The sequence below is a fragment of the Carassius auratus genome, unplaced genomic scaffold (genome assembly GCF_003368295.1).
Source record: "Carassius auratus strain Wakin unplaced genomic scaffold, ASM336829v1 scaf_tig00037604, whole genome shotgun sequence".
Classification (NCBI taxonomy): Eukaryota; Metazoa; Chordata; class Actinopteri; order Cypriniformes; family Cyprinidae; genus Carassius; species Carassius auratus.
In genome coordinates, this window is record NW_020526393.1 from 154646 (window position 1) to 171264 (window position 16619).

General features: G+C 37.1%; 2 protein-coding genes across 2 annotated transcripts in view; one reads left to right on the top strand and one right to left on the bottom strand.

Annotated features, from left to right (window-relative positions):
- LOC113083295 (peripheral-type benzodiazepine receptor-associated protein 1-like) overlaps window positions 1-2874 on the bottom strand; it is an 86013-nt gene extending 83139 nt beyond the window's left edge. The window contains exons 1-2 of the mRNA XM_026254440.1: window positions 2850-2874; window positions 1215-2072 (exon numbers count right to left, since the gene is read on the bottom strand). Of these exons, the coding sequence (XP_026110225.1) occupies window positions 1215-1364 (150 nt within the window). The 5' untranslated portion in view covers window positions 1365-2072; window positions 2850-2874. The remainder of the gene's footprint in view (window positions 1-1214; window positions 2073-2849) is intronic.
- Window positions 2875-14048: 11174 nt separating this feature from the next.
- On the top strand, window positions 14049-16573 carry LOC113083296 (lipocalin-like). The gene is made up of 5 exons (XM_026254442.1): window positions 14049-14214; window positions 15144-15283; window positions 15358-15437; window positions 15511-15624; window positions 16428-16573. The coding sequence occupies exons 1-5, from the start codon at window positions 14119-14121 to the stop codon at window positions 16556-16558; spliced, it is 561 nt and encodes a 186-aa protein (XP_026110227.1). The 5' UTR covers window positions 14049-14118; the 3' UTR covers window positions 16559-16573.
- The last annotated feature ends 46 nt before the right edge of the window (window positions 16574-16619 follow it).

Here is a 16619-nt window from a genome sequence, read left to right on the forward strand (position 1 = left end):
TTTAAACAGTCAATCGCTCACTCCCACAAACACAGACATGGATATATACAGATATCCTAAAGGATTCATTAGTAGCTGTTTATATTTACTGCAAGAAACACTAAATGATTGAAATGAAGTCGTCTTTTCTGTATGTGCTTGATATATTTTTCAGACCACAGTTGATGTGTTTAGTGGTCTGATCTGTGCAAGTGACACCTCAGAGAAGCCCTTTGGTGACCTCAGATTTCATGCAGATATCTGAGCCAGTACTGCTTCACACCAATGGAGCCACTGCAGTCTGCTTCCAGGTCACAAAGGTCAGGGCAACATGGTTAACATTGATTTACACACAACACCACCTTCAGAGCTCAGGAACCAGCATCCTTCAGAGGACTTCAGAGATTTATTCAATACTAAAAGTTTAATTCTGAGTTTATAGATTCTGAACTTGTCATTCTGAAAAAAAATACAGAAATGTGATATAAAGTCACAATATTACTCTAAATATCCACAACTAATTTATTTATTTTTAACATAGGGGCCTATATTTAAATCAAAAACATTGTTTCTTCAACAGAGCTTCATTACATTAATTATACTTTTGTTTATTAGTCCTAATTTGTCATTAAACACAGATGTCAAACACATGTCTTTCTGATTCGTATGACTGTGCAGATGCAAGTCTCTAGACCAGAAACATGCTTTGCATTGATTTTAATCACTGAGACACAATCAATTCTATTCAGAAACAATTGGTGCCTTGCTTACATTGAACCATGATCCAATAATCCCGAGCTTATACATCATAAGAGCCCATGCAGAACTGTTGAGTGCATAAACATAAGTCAAACAAGTTCGACTTTTACCCACTATCCGTCTCTTTCCATCTACAGTGCTTCACGATGCCATAGAAGAAGCTTTCTGTCTAAATGGTTCTATAAAGAACATTTAACATCTGAAGTACATTTCTGTTTCACAAAAGTTTCTTTGAGGTGAGAGGAGATTCAACAAAGCTGGATATATTTCAAGCCTGAACACAAGCAAATACTGGCTTTTCAATCCAAACAGATGAAAGTGAAAAGAGAGCAATGCAGATAATGCAAACCATCTTTGCATTAAGTAGCAAATTTCTGAACACAACTATGCATGAAATCCTGCTTGAGCCTTTAAAAGAAACTTCTCAACAAAAAAAGATAAAGAAATCAACAAACATCCATGAACAAAGTTCTTACCAGATCATCCATATTGTCCTCTGAACATCTGGATGGTGAGCACTTCTCCAATCCTTCATCAGATGAACACGGCTCAGGTAAATCCTCTTCCTCAGTGGGAGATGAGCTGAGAGGACACGTTTCGCAGTTCTGCTTCTTTTTCTTCTTCATAGGTTGAGGACAATCATTCGGGGATGTCTGGGTTAGTGAACGAGAGCGGAATAGAGCGAGTTTTCCTACCTTACAGGATTCTGGGTTGCTCTGGCCTTGCGCGAGCAGATGCACACAACTCTTCGACCTCGGTCTGGATGGTTTCACAGCATGGGACGTCCCGCTGTGAGCTTCCAGCAGGTGGCACAGGAAGTAGCTGTTCTCGAATTCCACTTCCTGCTGAAGGACAGCGACCTGCCGACCGTCTGCCTGAGCACGCAGAGTCTTTAAGAGTTCCTCGAGTTTCCGATACGCTGCCCCGTTGCCCTTACATCCAAGTTTGAGACCTTGAAACGCTGATCTCCCGGCGATCTCATCCGCTAGCCGACGATGCAGTTCTTGGGTTTGCCTGAGCGTCAAGTTCTCGCTACGTTTCAACTCCTGACTCCGCCAGCGTAACAGACGCCGGACCTCCGCCGCACGCTCTCGGCCCAGAGCCTCCCGCTGTCTCAGCAGCTCCAGCGTCTTCTGCTGCTGGAGTCGGTAGGTCAGCTCTCTCAGTGCTCGTTCTCGCTCCTCACGAGCCTCCTCACGTTGCCTCCGCAGCTCCAGAGAGAAGCGCCGGTGGGCCTGCTGGCTGCGGCTGCGCTCCACCTCTAACGCCGCATGGAGACGCTCCACGTCCCGCCACGGATCAGAGCCGGAATCACGCTTGCAGCTGCTGCGCTTCTTGGAGGAGAGAATCAGAGGGTTAGTGGTATCACAGATTTCACCCATGATGGCATTAATGGAGGGCACACAAGAAGCAGCATGCAGGTGGGATGGAAATGATGATGTTGTACGGCAGACAGCATGCACATAATCCAACATGCCAACTGAAAAGAGTAGAGAAGAAAAATGATTACGTGCATGGAGACAGAAAACTCAGAAAGTTGTTATGCTTCTCCCTAAAACACTGACTAATTGTGTTACTTTTCTTAGAAAGTAATGCGTTGTTACTTTTTCTTATCTGGGCTGGGCTTGTTTGTTTGTTTTTAATATAAAAAGTTATATTATCAGCAAATGTACAATCCCTTTCAGACCACAAGTGAAAGGAATAAGCCTCAGGCTGAAGGAGATGTAAATTCATGTTTGTACAGTAAAGGCCACGAAACACACGTGTACTGCGCTTGTTTGAGCAAGCAAAACTAAACTATAAAAACTCCTCCACAGTCAAACTCATTGTTATATACAATTTCAAAGATTTAGAACAATAATAATAATAAAATGGATGTTTGTTCAATTGAGTGTTTTTATTTGTGCATATAGCCTACATTATTTGCAACAAAATGTATTTGTTTACAAAACAGTTTTAAACATATCATCATACTGAACACTAATATTAAACTCAGTCGGGTGTGTCATCACTTTTGACTGGCTGACAGTAAAAGTATATTTTCCGAGACAGATGGCAACTTACAGTCTTTTACACACAGAATAATGTTAAACATGCAGGCTACATCTCACCTGTGTGGCACAGAAACACCAAAACCTGCAGAGAAAACGCGTTCAGTGTTACTGGTTTGATTGTTCACGACACACACACACACACACACACACACACACACACACACACACACACACACACACACACACACACACACACACACACACACAGAGAGAGAGAGAGAGAGATCAAATGAAACACAATGATACAGTAACACACAGTCAGTGACACTGTTACAATGTTACAATGACACATTGATACAAGAGCGCGATGATACACACACACACACAGCGATACAATGTATCATATGTCCCGAGAAACGACAGATTGAAGCGTCATCCTGCAGTAAGTCTCTCCTCAGAAGCGTGTCGGTTTCTCCAGAGACTTTAAACGAGCAGGAAATAAACACACTGACCTTCCTGCTCACGAAATCTTCAGGATGCGCTTCATGTGTTCATCCAGTTCCTCTGGAAACCTCCGAGAGACGCGTTCGAGCTCGCGTTGATCCTGTCGCGCGTTGTTTGCTGAACGCGTCTTAAGCACCAGTTGCTTCAGTGCACGACATCATCGAGGTCCACCAGAGCTTCCCCGAGCACACAGCGCCCGCTGCTGGACACCAGGAGACAGTGCAACTCACACACTTTTGACTATTTAATCGTGGTGGGGGTTTCTGTATCCCAGGTCATTAAAAAAAGGTCCTTCGTTCAAAATTTTTTGAGGGGTGGCAACATATGGCACGTATATATACTATAGACGTATAGACGTATATATACTGAATTTAGTCACAGTTATCACAGTTTGATGATAATATATGTGCACACTACAAAAGGACACAGGCTGCCATTTACAAACTTAATCTCATGCAATCAATGTCTTGCATTTGAAACAGTTCATATAAGGAATAAGTGACCATGCTCCATAAGCACCACCACACTCACTAATGCATACAATTCAATTCAATTCAATTCAAGTTTATTTGTATAGCACTTTTTACAAAACAAATCGTTACAAAGCAACTTTACAGAAAATTATGTTTCTACAATATTTAGTAGTAGCTAGTAGTTTGTGCACATTTGACAGGATTTTAGAAAAACTAAAAAAAAAATAATAATAATAATACAAGACGTAGTCAGCTAGACAATGAACTATCAATATTATTAATTAAGTTATTATATGATTCAGTCACACATTTAGGAATAATTGTTAGTTATGTTTGTTGATTCAGGGTTAGCATCATCTGAGGTCCTCTGAGGGTCAGCATCATCTCTTCTCAGGTGTTCTGGATCCAGACTGGAGCTTGTGTAGATCCTCGTTACCACGGGATGAAGATCCCAGCAGAAACAGAGAAACACATAGAGACATCATTAGCATAGCTGCTGATCCAACAAAGTAAAATTAGTTTAACCCAAGCTAATGAATAAAAATGCACCTTTGATCAGATGCAACTACACTCACAATTTAAAAGATACATTATTTGAATGCTTGGCGAAAGAGATGTGTTTTTAATCTAGATTTAAACAGAGAGAGTGTGTCTGAACCCCGAACATTATCAGGAAGGCTATTCCAGAGTTTGGGAGCCAAATATGAGAAGGCTCTACCTCCTTTAGTGGACTTTGCTATCCTAGGAACTACCAAAAGTCCAGCGTTTTGTGACCTTAGGGTGCGTGATGGGTTGTAACGTGGTAGAAGGCTAGTTAGGTACGCTGGAGCTAAACCATTCAGGGCCTTATAGGTAAGTAATGATAATTTGTAACTGATACGGAACTTAATAGGTAGCCAGTGCAGAGACTGTAAAATTGGGGTAATATGATGATATTTTCTTGACCTCGTAAGGACTCTAGCTGCTGCATTTTGGACGACCTGTAGCTTGTTTATTGACGAAGCAGGACAACCACCTAGAAGTGCATTACAATAGTCCAGTCTAGAGGTCATGAATGCATGAACTAGCTTTTCTGCATCAGAAACAGATAACATGTTTCGTAACTTGGAAATGTTTCTAAGATGGAAGAATGCAGTTTTTGTAACATTGGAAATATGATTTTCAAAAGACAAATTGCTGTCTAATATAACACCCAGATTTCTGACTGTAGAGGAAGTAACAGAACATCCGTCTAGTTGCAGATTGTAATCTACAAGATTCTGTGTAGTGTTTTTTGGTCCAATAATTACTATCTCCGTCTTATCCGAATTTAATTGGAGAAAATTATTTGTCATCCAATCTTTTACATTTTTAACACACTCTGTTAGCTTAGATAATTGGGAAGTTTCATCTGGTCTCGTTGAGATATATAGCTGAGTATCATCAGCATAACAGTGGAAGCTAATTCCGTATTTTCTAATAATATTACCAAGGGGCAACATGTGTACTGAAAATAGAAGGGGACCTAGGACGGATCCTTGTGGCACTCCATATTTTACTGATGATAAATGAGATGACTCCCCATTTAAGTAAACAAAATGGTAGCGATCGGACAGGTAGGATCTAAACCATCTTAGAGCCTGCCCTTGAATACCTGTATAGTTTTGTAATCGATCTATGAGTATGTCATGATCTATGGTGTCGAACGCAGCACTAAGATCAAGTAAGACTAGAAATGAGATGCAGCCTTGGTCTGACGCAAGGAGCAGGTCATTTGTAATTTTAACAAGTGCAGTTTCTGTGCTATGGTGGGGCCTAAAACCTGACTGAAATTCTTCATACAGATCATTTTTATGCAGGAAGGTGCTCAATTGAGCAGACACAACTTTTTCTAAAATTTTAGACATAAATGGAAGATTTGAAATAGGCCTATAATTTGCCAGTACACTAGGATCTAGTTTTGGTTTCTTAATAAGAGGCTTGATAACCGCCAGCTTGAATGGTTTTGGGACGTGTCCTAAAGATAACGACGAGTTAATGATATTGAGAAGCGGTTCTTCGGCTACAGGTAACAGCTCTTTCAGTAATTTAGTGGGTACAGGATCTAATAAACATGTTGTTGGTTTAGATACAGTGATAAGTTTATTTAGCTCCTCCTGTCCTATGGTTGTAAAGCACTGCAGTTTATCTTTGGGTGCGATGGATGAAACTGAAGTGTTAGATGCTGTAGAATCTACATTCGCTATTGTATTTCTAATGTTATCTATTTTATCAGTGAAGAAATTCATAAAGTCATTACTATTTAACGTTGATGGAATATTTGAATCAGGTGGCGTCTGGTAATTTGTTAACTTAGCCACTGTGCTAAATAAAAACCTTGGATTGTTTTGGTTATTTTCAATGAGTTTGTGTATATGCTCTGCCCTAGCAGTTTTTAGAGCCTGTCTATAGCTGGACATACTGTTTTTCCACGCAATTCTAAAAACTTCTAAGTTAGTTTTTCTCCATTTGCGTTCAAGACTACGAGTTACTTTCTTGAGAGAGTGAGTATTACTGTTATACCATGGTACAGTACGTTTTTCTCTAACTTTTTTCAATTTGATTGGGGCAACAGCTTCTAATGTATTAGAGAAAATAGTGCCCATGTTGTCAGTAATTTCGTCTAATTCATGTGTATTTTTGGGTACAAATAGCAGTTGAGATAGATCAGGCAGGTTATTTGCGAATCTGTCTTTGGTGGCTGGAACAATAGTTCTGCCCAGACGGTATCGCTGCGACATATAGTTAATATCAGTTATACGCAGCATGCACGATACAAGGAAATGGTCTGTAATATCATCACTTTGAGGTACAATATCTATAGCAGTAAGATCGATTCCATGCGATATAATTAAATCTAGTGTATGATTAAAACGATGAGTGGGCCCGGTGACATTTTGCTTGACTCCAAAAGAGTTTATTAGGTCAGTAAACGCAAGTCCTAATGTATCATTTGTATCATCAACGTGAATATTAAAATCTCCCATGATTAGCGCCTTATCAACTGTAACTAGAAGGTCTGAGAGGAAATCTGCAAATTCTTTTAGGAATTCTGTATACGGCCATGGTGGTCTATACACATTAGCCAGAGCAAGAGATACATTAGATTTCTTTTGCATGTCTGACAGAGTAACATTTAGCATTAGTATTTCAAAAGAGTTAAACCTGTATCCTGTTTTCTGGGTAACATTGAGAATATCACTATATATTGTTGCAACACCTCCGCCACAACCAGTCTGACGGGGCTCATGCTTATAACAGTAGTTTGGTGGAGTGGACTCATTTAGACCAGAATAATCATTTGGTTTTAGCCAGGTTTCAGTCAAGCAGAGTAAATCAAAACTATTATCTGCATTGACATGTAATTAAGAGCATTATAAAAGATTCAGTGTTATCAATATGTCAATTTATTATAAGAAACACAAGACTTTAACAGCCAATGACATTTCCAGCTGGGGAGACTCAACTGATTTTCTACAGTTTAGTGTTAATCATCATCTAACTCAACCAGTCAAGAGCTACATTTAGCCTTAGATGTTATATGAATATGGTCCCTGAAGCATAGCTTTTATTAGCTGACAATAATAATAAATAAATAAACATTATAGGCACAAATACAAATGTACTTTTAGAAATTGTTTCTGAAAAATATGGTGTTATTGTTTTGGCAAGCTTAAATTAAAACTTCTATGAAAACTTGTGTGATATTCCTTTAAAATAACGTTTTAGTATATCTTTTTTTTTTTTTTGTATATTTTACTAAGCAATATCTTACATAATTTCTTTGAGTTCGACCAAACTTTTATTTTGGTGGGTTGAAACCAGAGTTTCTGTGTTTTTTAAATTAACTATTATTATTAGCTATTAAGCCTACTTGAAGTATAGCATACTCTACTGTGCAATAGTACTATAGTTCTGTTTGAATTTCTTCAAGTTATACCGAGATTTTATTTTGACAGGTTGTCATAAAGACATTGCAGTTTCTGTCAGTCTGTGTATACGATACGAATGAATGACGATAGTTTTATCAAATATAATGGTGAAATCCTCTCATAGCGCGCTGACGTGCACATGTGTAGACTGCATCATGCATCAATATAGTGAAGAGCTGAAAACACCACGTGTGCTTCAGTGTGTGTGTGTGTGTGTGTGTGTGTGTGTGTGTAGTAGTAGAGCACACATTCCCAGAGACGTGTATAACAACATCTTAAGTGTTCCCATAAGCAGGATTTATTGTTGTGCCCCCCTTCCTCAAATATGATGATGGAAATAAACCCTACTATAGGGGTGAAAAAATAACTTTAATCAAATAAAAAACTAAATGAATAAATTGTATTATTTACAAATCACAATTGTAGCTCTCGACATTTACCTGTGTCTAAAACTTTATTATGACTCTAATTTATTTTATAGTCTCAAGCATTCAGAAATCATGCAAAAGTAAATAAAGCAGTTTTACTATGATAAAACCATGGTTTATTTTTGTAAGGGTTGTGATATGCACGTTTTTTGTTGAAGAAATTATAAAGGCTGTCATCTATAGCAAAAAGGTGTCCAAAAATGAAAGATTAAGTGAATATTTGAATTAAATGTTTGGTTCGTAGCGGGATCGCGAATCATTTGAGTCCGTTTGGGAGTTCGGAGCGGGGTCACAAATCATTTGAGTCAGTTCGGAGCTGGTTCGTGAATCATTTGAGTCAATTTGGGGATCGCAAATCATTTGAATCAGTTCGGGAGTTCGTAGCGGAATCGCGAATCGTTTGAGTCAGTTTGGGAGTTCAGAGCGGGGTCGCGAATCATTTGAGTCAGTTTGGGAGTTCAGAGCGGGGTCGCGAATCATTTGAGTCAGTTTGGGAGTTCAGAGCGGGGTCGCGAATCATTTGAGTCAGTTTGGGGATAGCAAATCATTTGAATCTGTTTGGGAGTTCGGAGCGGGGTCACAAATCATTTGAGTCAGTTCGGAGCTGGTTCGCAAATCATTTGAGTCAGTTCGGGGATCGCAGATCATTTGAATCAGTTCGGGAGTTCGGAGCGGGGTCGCGAATCATTTGAGTCAGTTTGAGGATCGCAAATCATTTGAATCAGTTCGGGAGTTTGTAGCGGGATCGCGAATCATTTGAGTCAGTTTGGGAGTTCGGAGCGGGGTCGCGAATCATTTGAGTCAGTTCGGGGATCGCGAATCATTTGAGTCAGTTTGGGAGTTCGGAGCGGGGTCGCGAATCATTTGAGTCAGTTTGGGAGTTCGGAGCGGGATCACGAATGACGAAAAATTCGCGCTCATAAATTTTCAAGGCTTTCTTTTAGGGTGGCACCCTGGTAGATCCCCCCCGCCCATCAAGTGCTTGAAGTGCGTCAGAAACAGAGCGCGCGCACGATCCGTTGTTGGTAATTTGTTGTGTAGCGTGCCCGACACAGCATCCAATGTAGACAGCACTGCTTTTGTTAACACACAGCTCGCAGAAACGGGCCTGGCAGCTCGCGCCAGTTCTAGACACGGTGAAAGTTTCCTGATTGTGACGGAAGGCCGAATTTACATGGCACATTATAAATGAGCATAGTCTGCGATAGATACAGTGCCAAACAGAAGAGAAGAGGATAAAGACAGAGGTAAAGAGATGTAGTGAAAGAACAATTTATTGCATAGGAGTAAGATACTCTAATTTCATGGCAGTTATTTTTACCTTAAACTTAATGTTAGCAGTTGTTCTGAGTTCTGAGTCCCCAGACTGTGATTTTGTACAATCATGTCAGTTTTAAGACGCATTTTTTATTATCACTTTTTTATTAATGTTTTACTCTACAGTTGTGCAGTTTTGGGGGGATACAGTACAGGCCAAAAGTTTGGAAACATTACTATTTTTAATGTTTTTGAAAGAAGTTTCTTCTGCTCATCAAGCCTGCATTTATTTGATCAAAAATACAGGAGAAATGTAATATTGTGATATATTATTACAATTTAAAATAATTTGTTTTCAATTTATTATACTTTAAATTATCATTTATTTCTGTGATGCAAAGCTGAATTTTCAGCATCAATACTCCATTCTTCAGTGTCACATGTGACATCCAGTCTATCACATGATCCTTTAGAAATCATTCTAATATGATGATTTATTATGTGTTGGAAACAGTTCTGCTGTAATGTATGTGTGTGTGTGTGTGTGTGTGTGTGTGTGTATATGGTGCATAGCAGTAGTGTTCAAACTCAGTCCTGAGTGTAGCTCTGATCACAATCAAACACCCCTGAACCAGCTAATCAAGATCTTACTACGCATACTAGAAACTTTATAAGATAAACTCTGGAGACCCCTGTGTATATGATGCCCTGGATGAGTGTGAGATTTCCCGACCTTAAGTTGTGTCCCAGTCTGGGCCCAATTAATACTATAATCTGATTAATACTATAGCAACATATTTGGGATTGTCATGTGACACGTCCCCTGCGAGCTTGCTTTACTATAGACTATGACTATGACTTTTGTAAAAGTCTCACCTTATGAATACTTAAAAAATCATTGCATAATGATATTTACATCATAGATGTTTAAATTTGTGGGAGAAAATACCGGATGACATCATCATTCAGGAAGTGATGTCGTTTTGGAAGGAAAACACAAGCACAAGCAGCAGAGAGTATCAACGAATGGCACTGATTCTGTGGTGTTTTGAGCTGCTAGCTGGTCTGTATCACTGAAAACATTCATCCTGTTTGATCAGTTACAGGAATTGCTATGATTATATGAAAATCAATTCTTAAAAGACTATCCAAATGAACATCACGTTGATGTCCTTGTAAGCCAGTGAATAACTTTAGTTTTTTCCCCATCCTTTATTTTGTACAGTGTAAACAAATGAATGACTAAAGCACATCTGTGAAAGTCTTCTACACCATTTCAGACCAATAATTCAAATAATTTAGAAGTTACACATGGTTCAATAAGTCCAGAAGAGCAGGGATGACCCCTTTATGAAAACTGAGCTCATAACTCGTCTTTGAGCTGAATCTGTCGGTCACTTTGACTATATTTAATCCCATGTTGATTATAGTCATGACGTCACAAGCCCAGTATATTTGACCAGTAGGTGTCGCTCTTCAGTCTGTTAGATGAGTATTAGATCAGGAGTTGCTCTTGTTCTTCAGGCTGCTTTGAAAATGTGTCAGAAAACTGTTGTAATCATCACCTTAATGTTTTATTTTTATGATTATAACGTGTTATACAGGAATCAGGAAATAAAAATGATCAGATTTTTTTTAATGCATTGGCTGGACAACTAGATGAGGTTTGGTTGATCATAACAACAGAGCCTCTGCAGTCTAATATATGATATTAAACTTGTAATATTTTGAGAACAAAGTCAAAACTACAAGAAGAAAATTGAAACATTTTGAGACTGAAGTCAAAATATTTAGATAATAGCATCAAAATTATGGGAATAAAAAAAGTCATAGCAATACGAGAATATTTTAATACAGAATTAAACTTGTATTAATTGGAGAAGAGAGTAAAAATGACCAAAGCTGTAGCATTGTGTGATTGACCTTTATCTTAATATTTTAATAATAAATCAAAATTACGAGAATAAAGTCTTGAACGAGATCAAATTTGTAATAATCTGAGAACAGTCATAGCACTGAGATTAAAGACATGATATTTTGAGAATAAAGTAAAAATTATGAGAATAAAGTAGTATCAATATTAGAATAAAGTCTTACAGCAATAAGAGATTAAATTTGTTATTTGAGAATAATGTTGTGAGATTAAAAAATCATAATATTTTGAGAATAAAGTAATTTTGACTTTAAATTTTAAGATTCTAATCTCACAATGCTACAACTTTATTCTCAGAATTTCTCAAAATATCATGACTTTTTTTCTTGCAATCTTATTTTTTGCAAGCCGCTAATTCCCTTTTTAAAAATATTCTCTATAGAGAAAAGTGTTAGAGAAAATAATTTTTATTTTATTATTTTTTTATTTCGTATTTTAGTTTTTTATTACTATTTTTAGTAGTTAAATAAGTGAATCAATGTCTTGCATTTAATTAAAATATAAGTCTGATCATACACTGTCAGAAAAAAGGTACAAAAGCTTTCACTGGGGCGGTATCTTTTCAAAAAGTAATCTTTTGTCTCTTTTTTTTTCAGATACTAAGTACTAAGATGTACACTTTAGGCACTAATACTGTACTTTAAGGTATCAACCAGGACTCTTTATGTATAAAAGTCATGCATTTTGAACAGCTACCGCCCCAGTGACAACTTTTGTCCTTTTTTTTCTGAGAGTGTAGATTAAATAGAGCTCTGTGTTTCTGGCTGAAACCTCTGAGGTATTTGTGAATCAGGTTATCAGCTCAGACGGCGAGTTCACACCTGCAAAAACATCCATAAATACCTGCTTTACCTGAATCATAAATGTGTCAGTATATGTTAGACAGAGACACACACTGTTTTGTTCTGAAAAAAAGCAGTTTTTTAGAAAATGCCGTGACTGTTTGCAGGCGTTTGGGGCTCTTATAGGCTGAATGTATAGGCGTATCTCACATCTACAACAGGAAACAACTGTAAAGAGCACATTCCTTGGGGAGCTTTATATGGGGTCAAACTAAAAACATTTCCTGCTGTGATTTTTCATGGGTACGGATGAAAATACCATTCATTTAAAGCTCACTATAATTGCACTATTAACTTTGATTACTGCACAAATCTAAAACCGGAGAGCAAAAACAACGAGTCTTACAGTCCGAATGTGATTGCAGCTGATATAGAGTGTGTGTGTGTGTGTGTGTGTGTGACTGCAGGGTTTTCACTGTAAACGTTGTGTTTTCAATATGAAATGCTGACATGTTCATTTCGTCGTTCCAGCTTCCAGAACGGCCCTGAACACGAGCCGGAGAGACAGATACAGCAGCTCTTTGTGCTTTATCACGCTGTTTGTGTGTTTGCTGTGATGTTTTTTCCTGCTAATTATTTTTGCCTCTTTTCCAACCTTTAACCACAGATGGAACACATTTAAAGACATGTACACACACACACACACACACACACACACACAAATAGGCCTACATATTATGACACGAAAAAATTCACGGGTATGGGATTGGCATTGATATAATGTTTTTTTTTTTTATCAATTAATACTTTTAATCAGCAAAGATGCATTACACTGATCAAAAGTGACAACAAAGACGAAATATGTGAAATTATACTGTATTCTAGATCATAAAGAAGCCTTGGTGAGCAGAAGAGACTTTCAAAAAAATCATACTGACCCCACACTTTAAATCAGTAAAAATGGTCAAAAATCACTTTTTACTGATGCTTCTGATGTTTTAACATCAAAAATTGGCATATTATATACAACATACAGTGGGGTCCAAAAGACTTATTTTTTTTATTATTGTTTGTATTTTATTTTAATTTTATAAATATATTTATAAAAAAAATAATTATATATATATTGATTTATTAATTTTTTTTACATTGAAACCTGGAAATAAAGTTTCAGAATTGTTTTTGAATGATAAGTACGTTTTTAATGAGTTTAAATTAGAATCAACTCAAGCTGAAGTAAATGATTGTTGTTGATCATGTGACTCTCTGTACAGATCCAATGATGCTCTTTCTTACATCTCAAACAAGGCTGGAGGCTTTGTTTGTGTGTGAAATGTGTGTGTTTGGTTCAAAATATAACTTTTGGACCTCACTTTGTGTGTGTGTGTGTGTGTGTGTGTGTGTGTAACCCCTTTGACCCAAATAAGCTGATCCTGTCTTGACATGTTGGAGTTTTTAGGGGTGGTGTGTGTGTGTGCTTGCAGCCTCTGGTTAAGGAGGAAATGCACCCCCTCACAAACCTCTGTGCCAACTGTTGTATAACAAAGTAATTAAATGAAAGGGGCCCTAAACCCAACATTATGCCTGTGTGTGTGTGTGTGTGTGTGTGTGTGTGTGTGTGTGTGTGTGTGTGTGTGTGTGTGTGTGTGTGATTGCATGCAATGAAAAGTGAGAACTGAATGGATGATTCTGAGATTTATATGTGTGTGCTGAGTATCCGGCAGCACAGATATACAAGTGTTTTGGAGGTGTGTGTGTGTGTGTGCGTGTTTCTGTATTTACATGAAGTCAGTAAACACTGTTTGCACAAGTTAGCTAAATCTGAAAAAAAAAGTAATATGATGTATTAATGCAGCTGAAAGTAAAACATATTTCTCATAGGGTTTGTGTTAGTTTTAGTTATTCTAATCCACTTTGTGTGTGTGTGTGTGTGTGTAGGGGGCGTGTGTTTATGTAATGGGGTTCGGCTCTATATAAGCTCCTGCAGCGTGACTCTGCGTTCAGAAATCAGCTCGAGCCCCGAATTCCCACACACCCCAGACTGAGCTCTGCAGTAGCCATGGCAACCGCCCTGCTGGGAATGCTGGGAGTTTTGCTCTGTGCCCTCGCCGTTAGTTCAGAGGTAACGCCACAAGCTGACTTCGATGTCAAGGGGGTAAGAATGCATAACACTGATTATATCTTTTATTTTTTATTTTTTGCGTTTTGCATGTTTATATTACATAACCTGTTATGAAAAATTGCATTAATAATTTAGAAATAATCAAAAATTATGGTTCTGTAGTGAAAATGTGTATAAATGTTTTTAACTTCTAAATTTTAGGTTCTACAGAAAGTGTATTTTAGAGTTGTTTAAGTGTCGCGACTGCTACTTAGTTATTTCATGCAAACCACAAAAAAACGAAATAAATTATATGTATGTGTGTGTATATATATATATATATATATATATATATATATATATATATATATATTTTTTTTTTTTTTTTTAATGAGTTTAAATTTAGAACAAAACTTGTATCAAACATTAAATTTATAATGCAAAAAAGATTAAGCTATATTTACAGTTATTTCAGTAGTTCAAATGTAGTTAAAATTTTAGTTAAAATTACACTAAATACAAGCAAGCAATTATTTCATGCAGAAATACATAAAAAATGGTACGCCTTTTTATATTATTTATAAAATTTTATATCATTTAAAACCTATGCCACTTTTAACTTTATTTTTACAGAAAGTGTTGAATTCTGGGTGTCTAATGTTATAGCAGCTACTCAGTTATTTCATGCAAAGAAGGAAAAAAATAAAATATATAATATATAAAAAATAAAGTTTTATAATGCAAAGCTTGTATCAAACATCAAATGTGTAATTTAGAAATGGACAAAAAAATGATGAAACTTTAAATTAATTTTTTGTATATATACAATTTTGTATATATACCCAAAACACAGTCAAAAAAAAAAAAAAAATATATATATATATATATATATATATATATATTTTTTTTTTTTTTGACAGTGTATGCTTGGGGTGCTTAGTTTCATGGCAGCTACCAAATGTTGATGCGTGTCTTATAAACAGGTGGCTGGGAAATGGTACCTGATTGGTTTTGCCACCAATGCCGAGTGGTTTGTCACCCGCAAAGCGAACATGAAGATGGGCATCGCCATGATGACACCCAGTGATGAAGGAGATCTGGAGATGGCATATTCCAGTCTCAAGTAAGAGAATCTGATCACTAACAAAAGAAGAAACTAGTAATAAAGTCCTCTCATGTTTTATTCTGTCTTTCCAGTCCTGATGGCTCGTGCTGGAAGATGAACCATCTGGCTCAAAAGACGGATATCCCAGGGAGGTTCAGCTTCCGCAGTGAAGGTAAGGAAGAAACGTTGATCAATACAGTAGTGATTCATACAGGAATAAAAGGAGAAATGCTGTGTTTCCTCAGACTGGGAGACTGACAATGACATGCGTGTTGTTGATGTGAAGTATGATGAATATGCTCTGATCCACACCATCAAGACCAAAGCAGACTCCACCACGCTTCTCAACAAACTCTACGGTATGAACTTTCAGAAGGAGCATTTTCATTTTGAACAGGTTTTGAATAGAAGCATTTTCACTAAAGACAACTACAGACTTATATTCAGGTTAGATGCCATATAGATGAAAAAAACTAAATCCGCCTTAAATATGTTGTAAGCAATGATGTTAAACAAAATATATATTTGAAATGTAAAATGTGTATATATATCAATTTATATTATTATATCTTATATAAAAGCTATTATATTTCTTGCCCGTGAAATGCATTTACAAAAATGTGTGTGTGAGGGTTAAAACTTAATATATTTATGAATATATGCAATTCAGCTGCACTGTTTAAACATATACAGTATAAAGCTTATATTTTAAACATATTTATGCCAGTCATTTAATATTTTCTTGCTGTATCGTAGTTCGGTTAAATAATATTAACAGATACAACTTTTGAATGTGTTAGTAAATGTTGAAATTAACTTTTGCTAAGATTAATAAAGGCTTTAAAACCGTGTTGTAAATGTTGTGTTTTCAGCTCAAGTTTTAATGTTTCCTTCCAGTCCCCTTATTAAACCTAAAACACCCAGTTTTCGACAGTCCCGTCAGTTCTTGATGGGTAAAGTGAAGTACCTGACCACATTTATTCGTTTCACACTGAAAGTCAAACAGATTTCTCATGAGCTTAAATCTCACGTTTCTTAGACTGTGATGTGTGCTGCAAAAAAAAAAAAAATGCATCAGCTCAGATAGTGAGAATATTTACTAATGTTTGCATTGATTCTGAATTGTTTTCTCTGGACATGTGTGTGTGTGCTGTCACCGCAGGCCGAGCCCCAGACCTGAGCCAGGACGTCCTGGACAAGTTCACTCAGTTTTCTCTGGAGCAAGGCATTCTGTCTGAGAACATCGCCATCCTGCCTAAAAATGGTAAAGTGCTGTTAAAAACACTCGTTTAAACACTAAATATAAATGTATGGAGGCCTGACGTGAACATCTTTTCTCTCCAGATGAGTGCCC

Excerpts from the sequence above, each read along its gene's own strand:
- LOC113083296 (XM_026254442.1), top strand. The coding sequence starts at position 14,119 with ATGGCAACCGCCCTGCTGGGAATGCTGGGAGTTTTGCTCTGTGCCCTC. Across the intron at positions 14,215-15,143 it reads CTGACTTCGATGTCAAGGGG|GTGGCTGGGAAATGGTACCT; the intron begins GTAAGAATGCAT and ends TCTTATAAACAG. Across the intron at positions 15,284-15,357 it reads ATGGCATATTCCAGTCTCAA|TCCTGATGGCTCGTGCTGGA; the intron begins GTAAGAGAATCT and ends CTGTCTTTCCAG.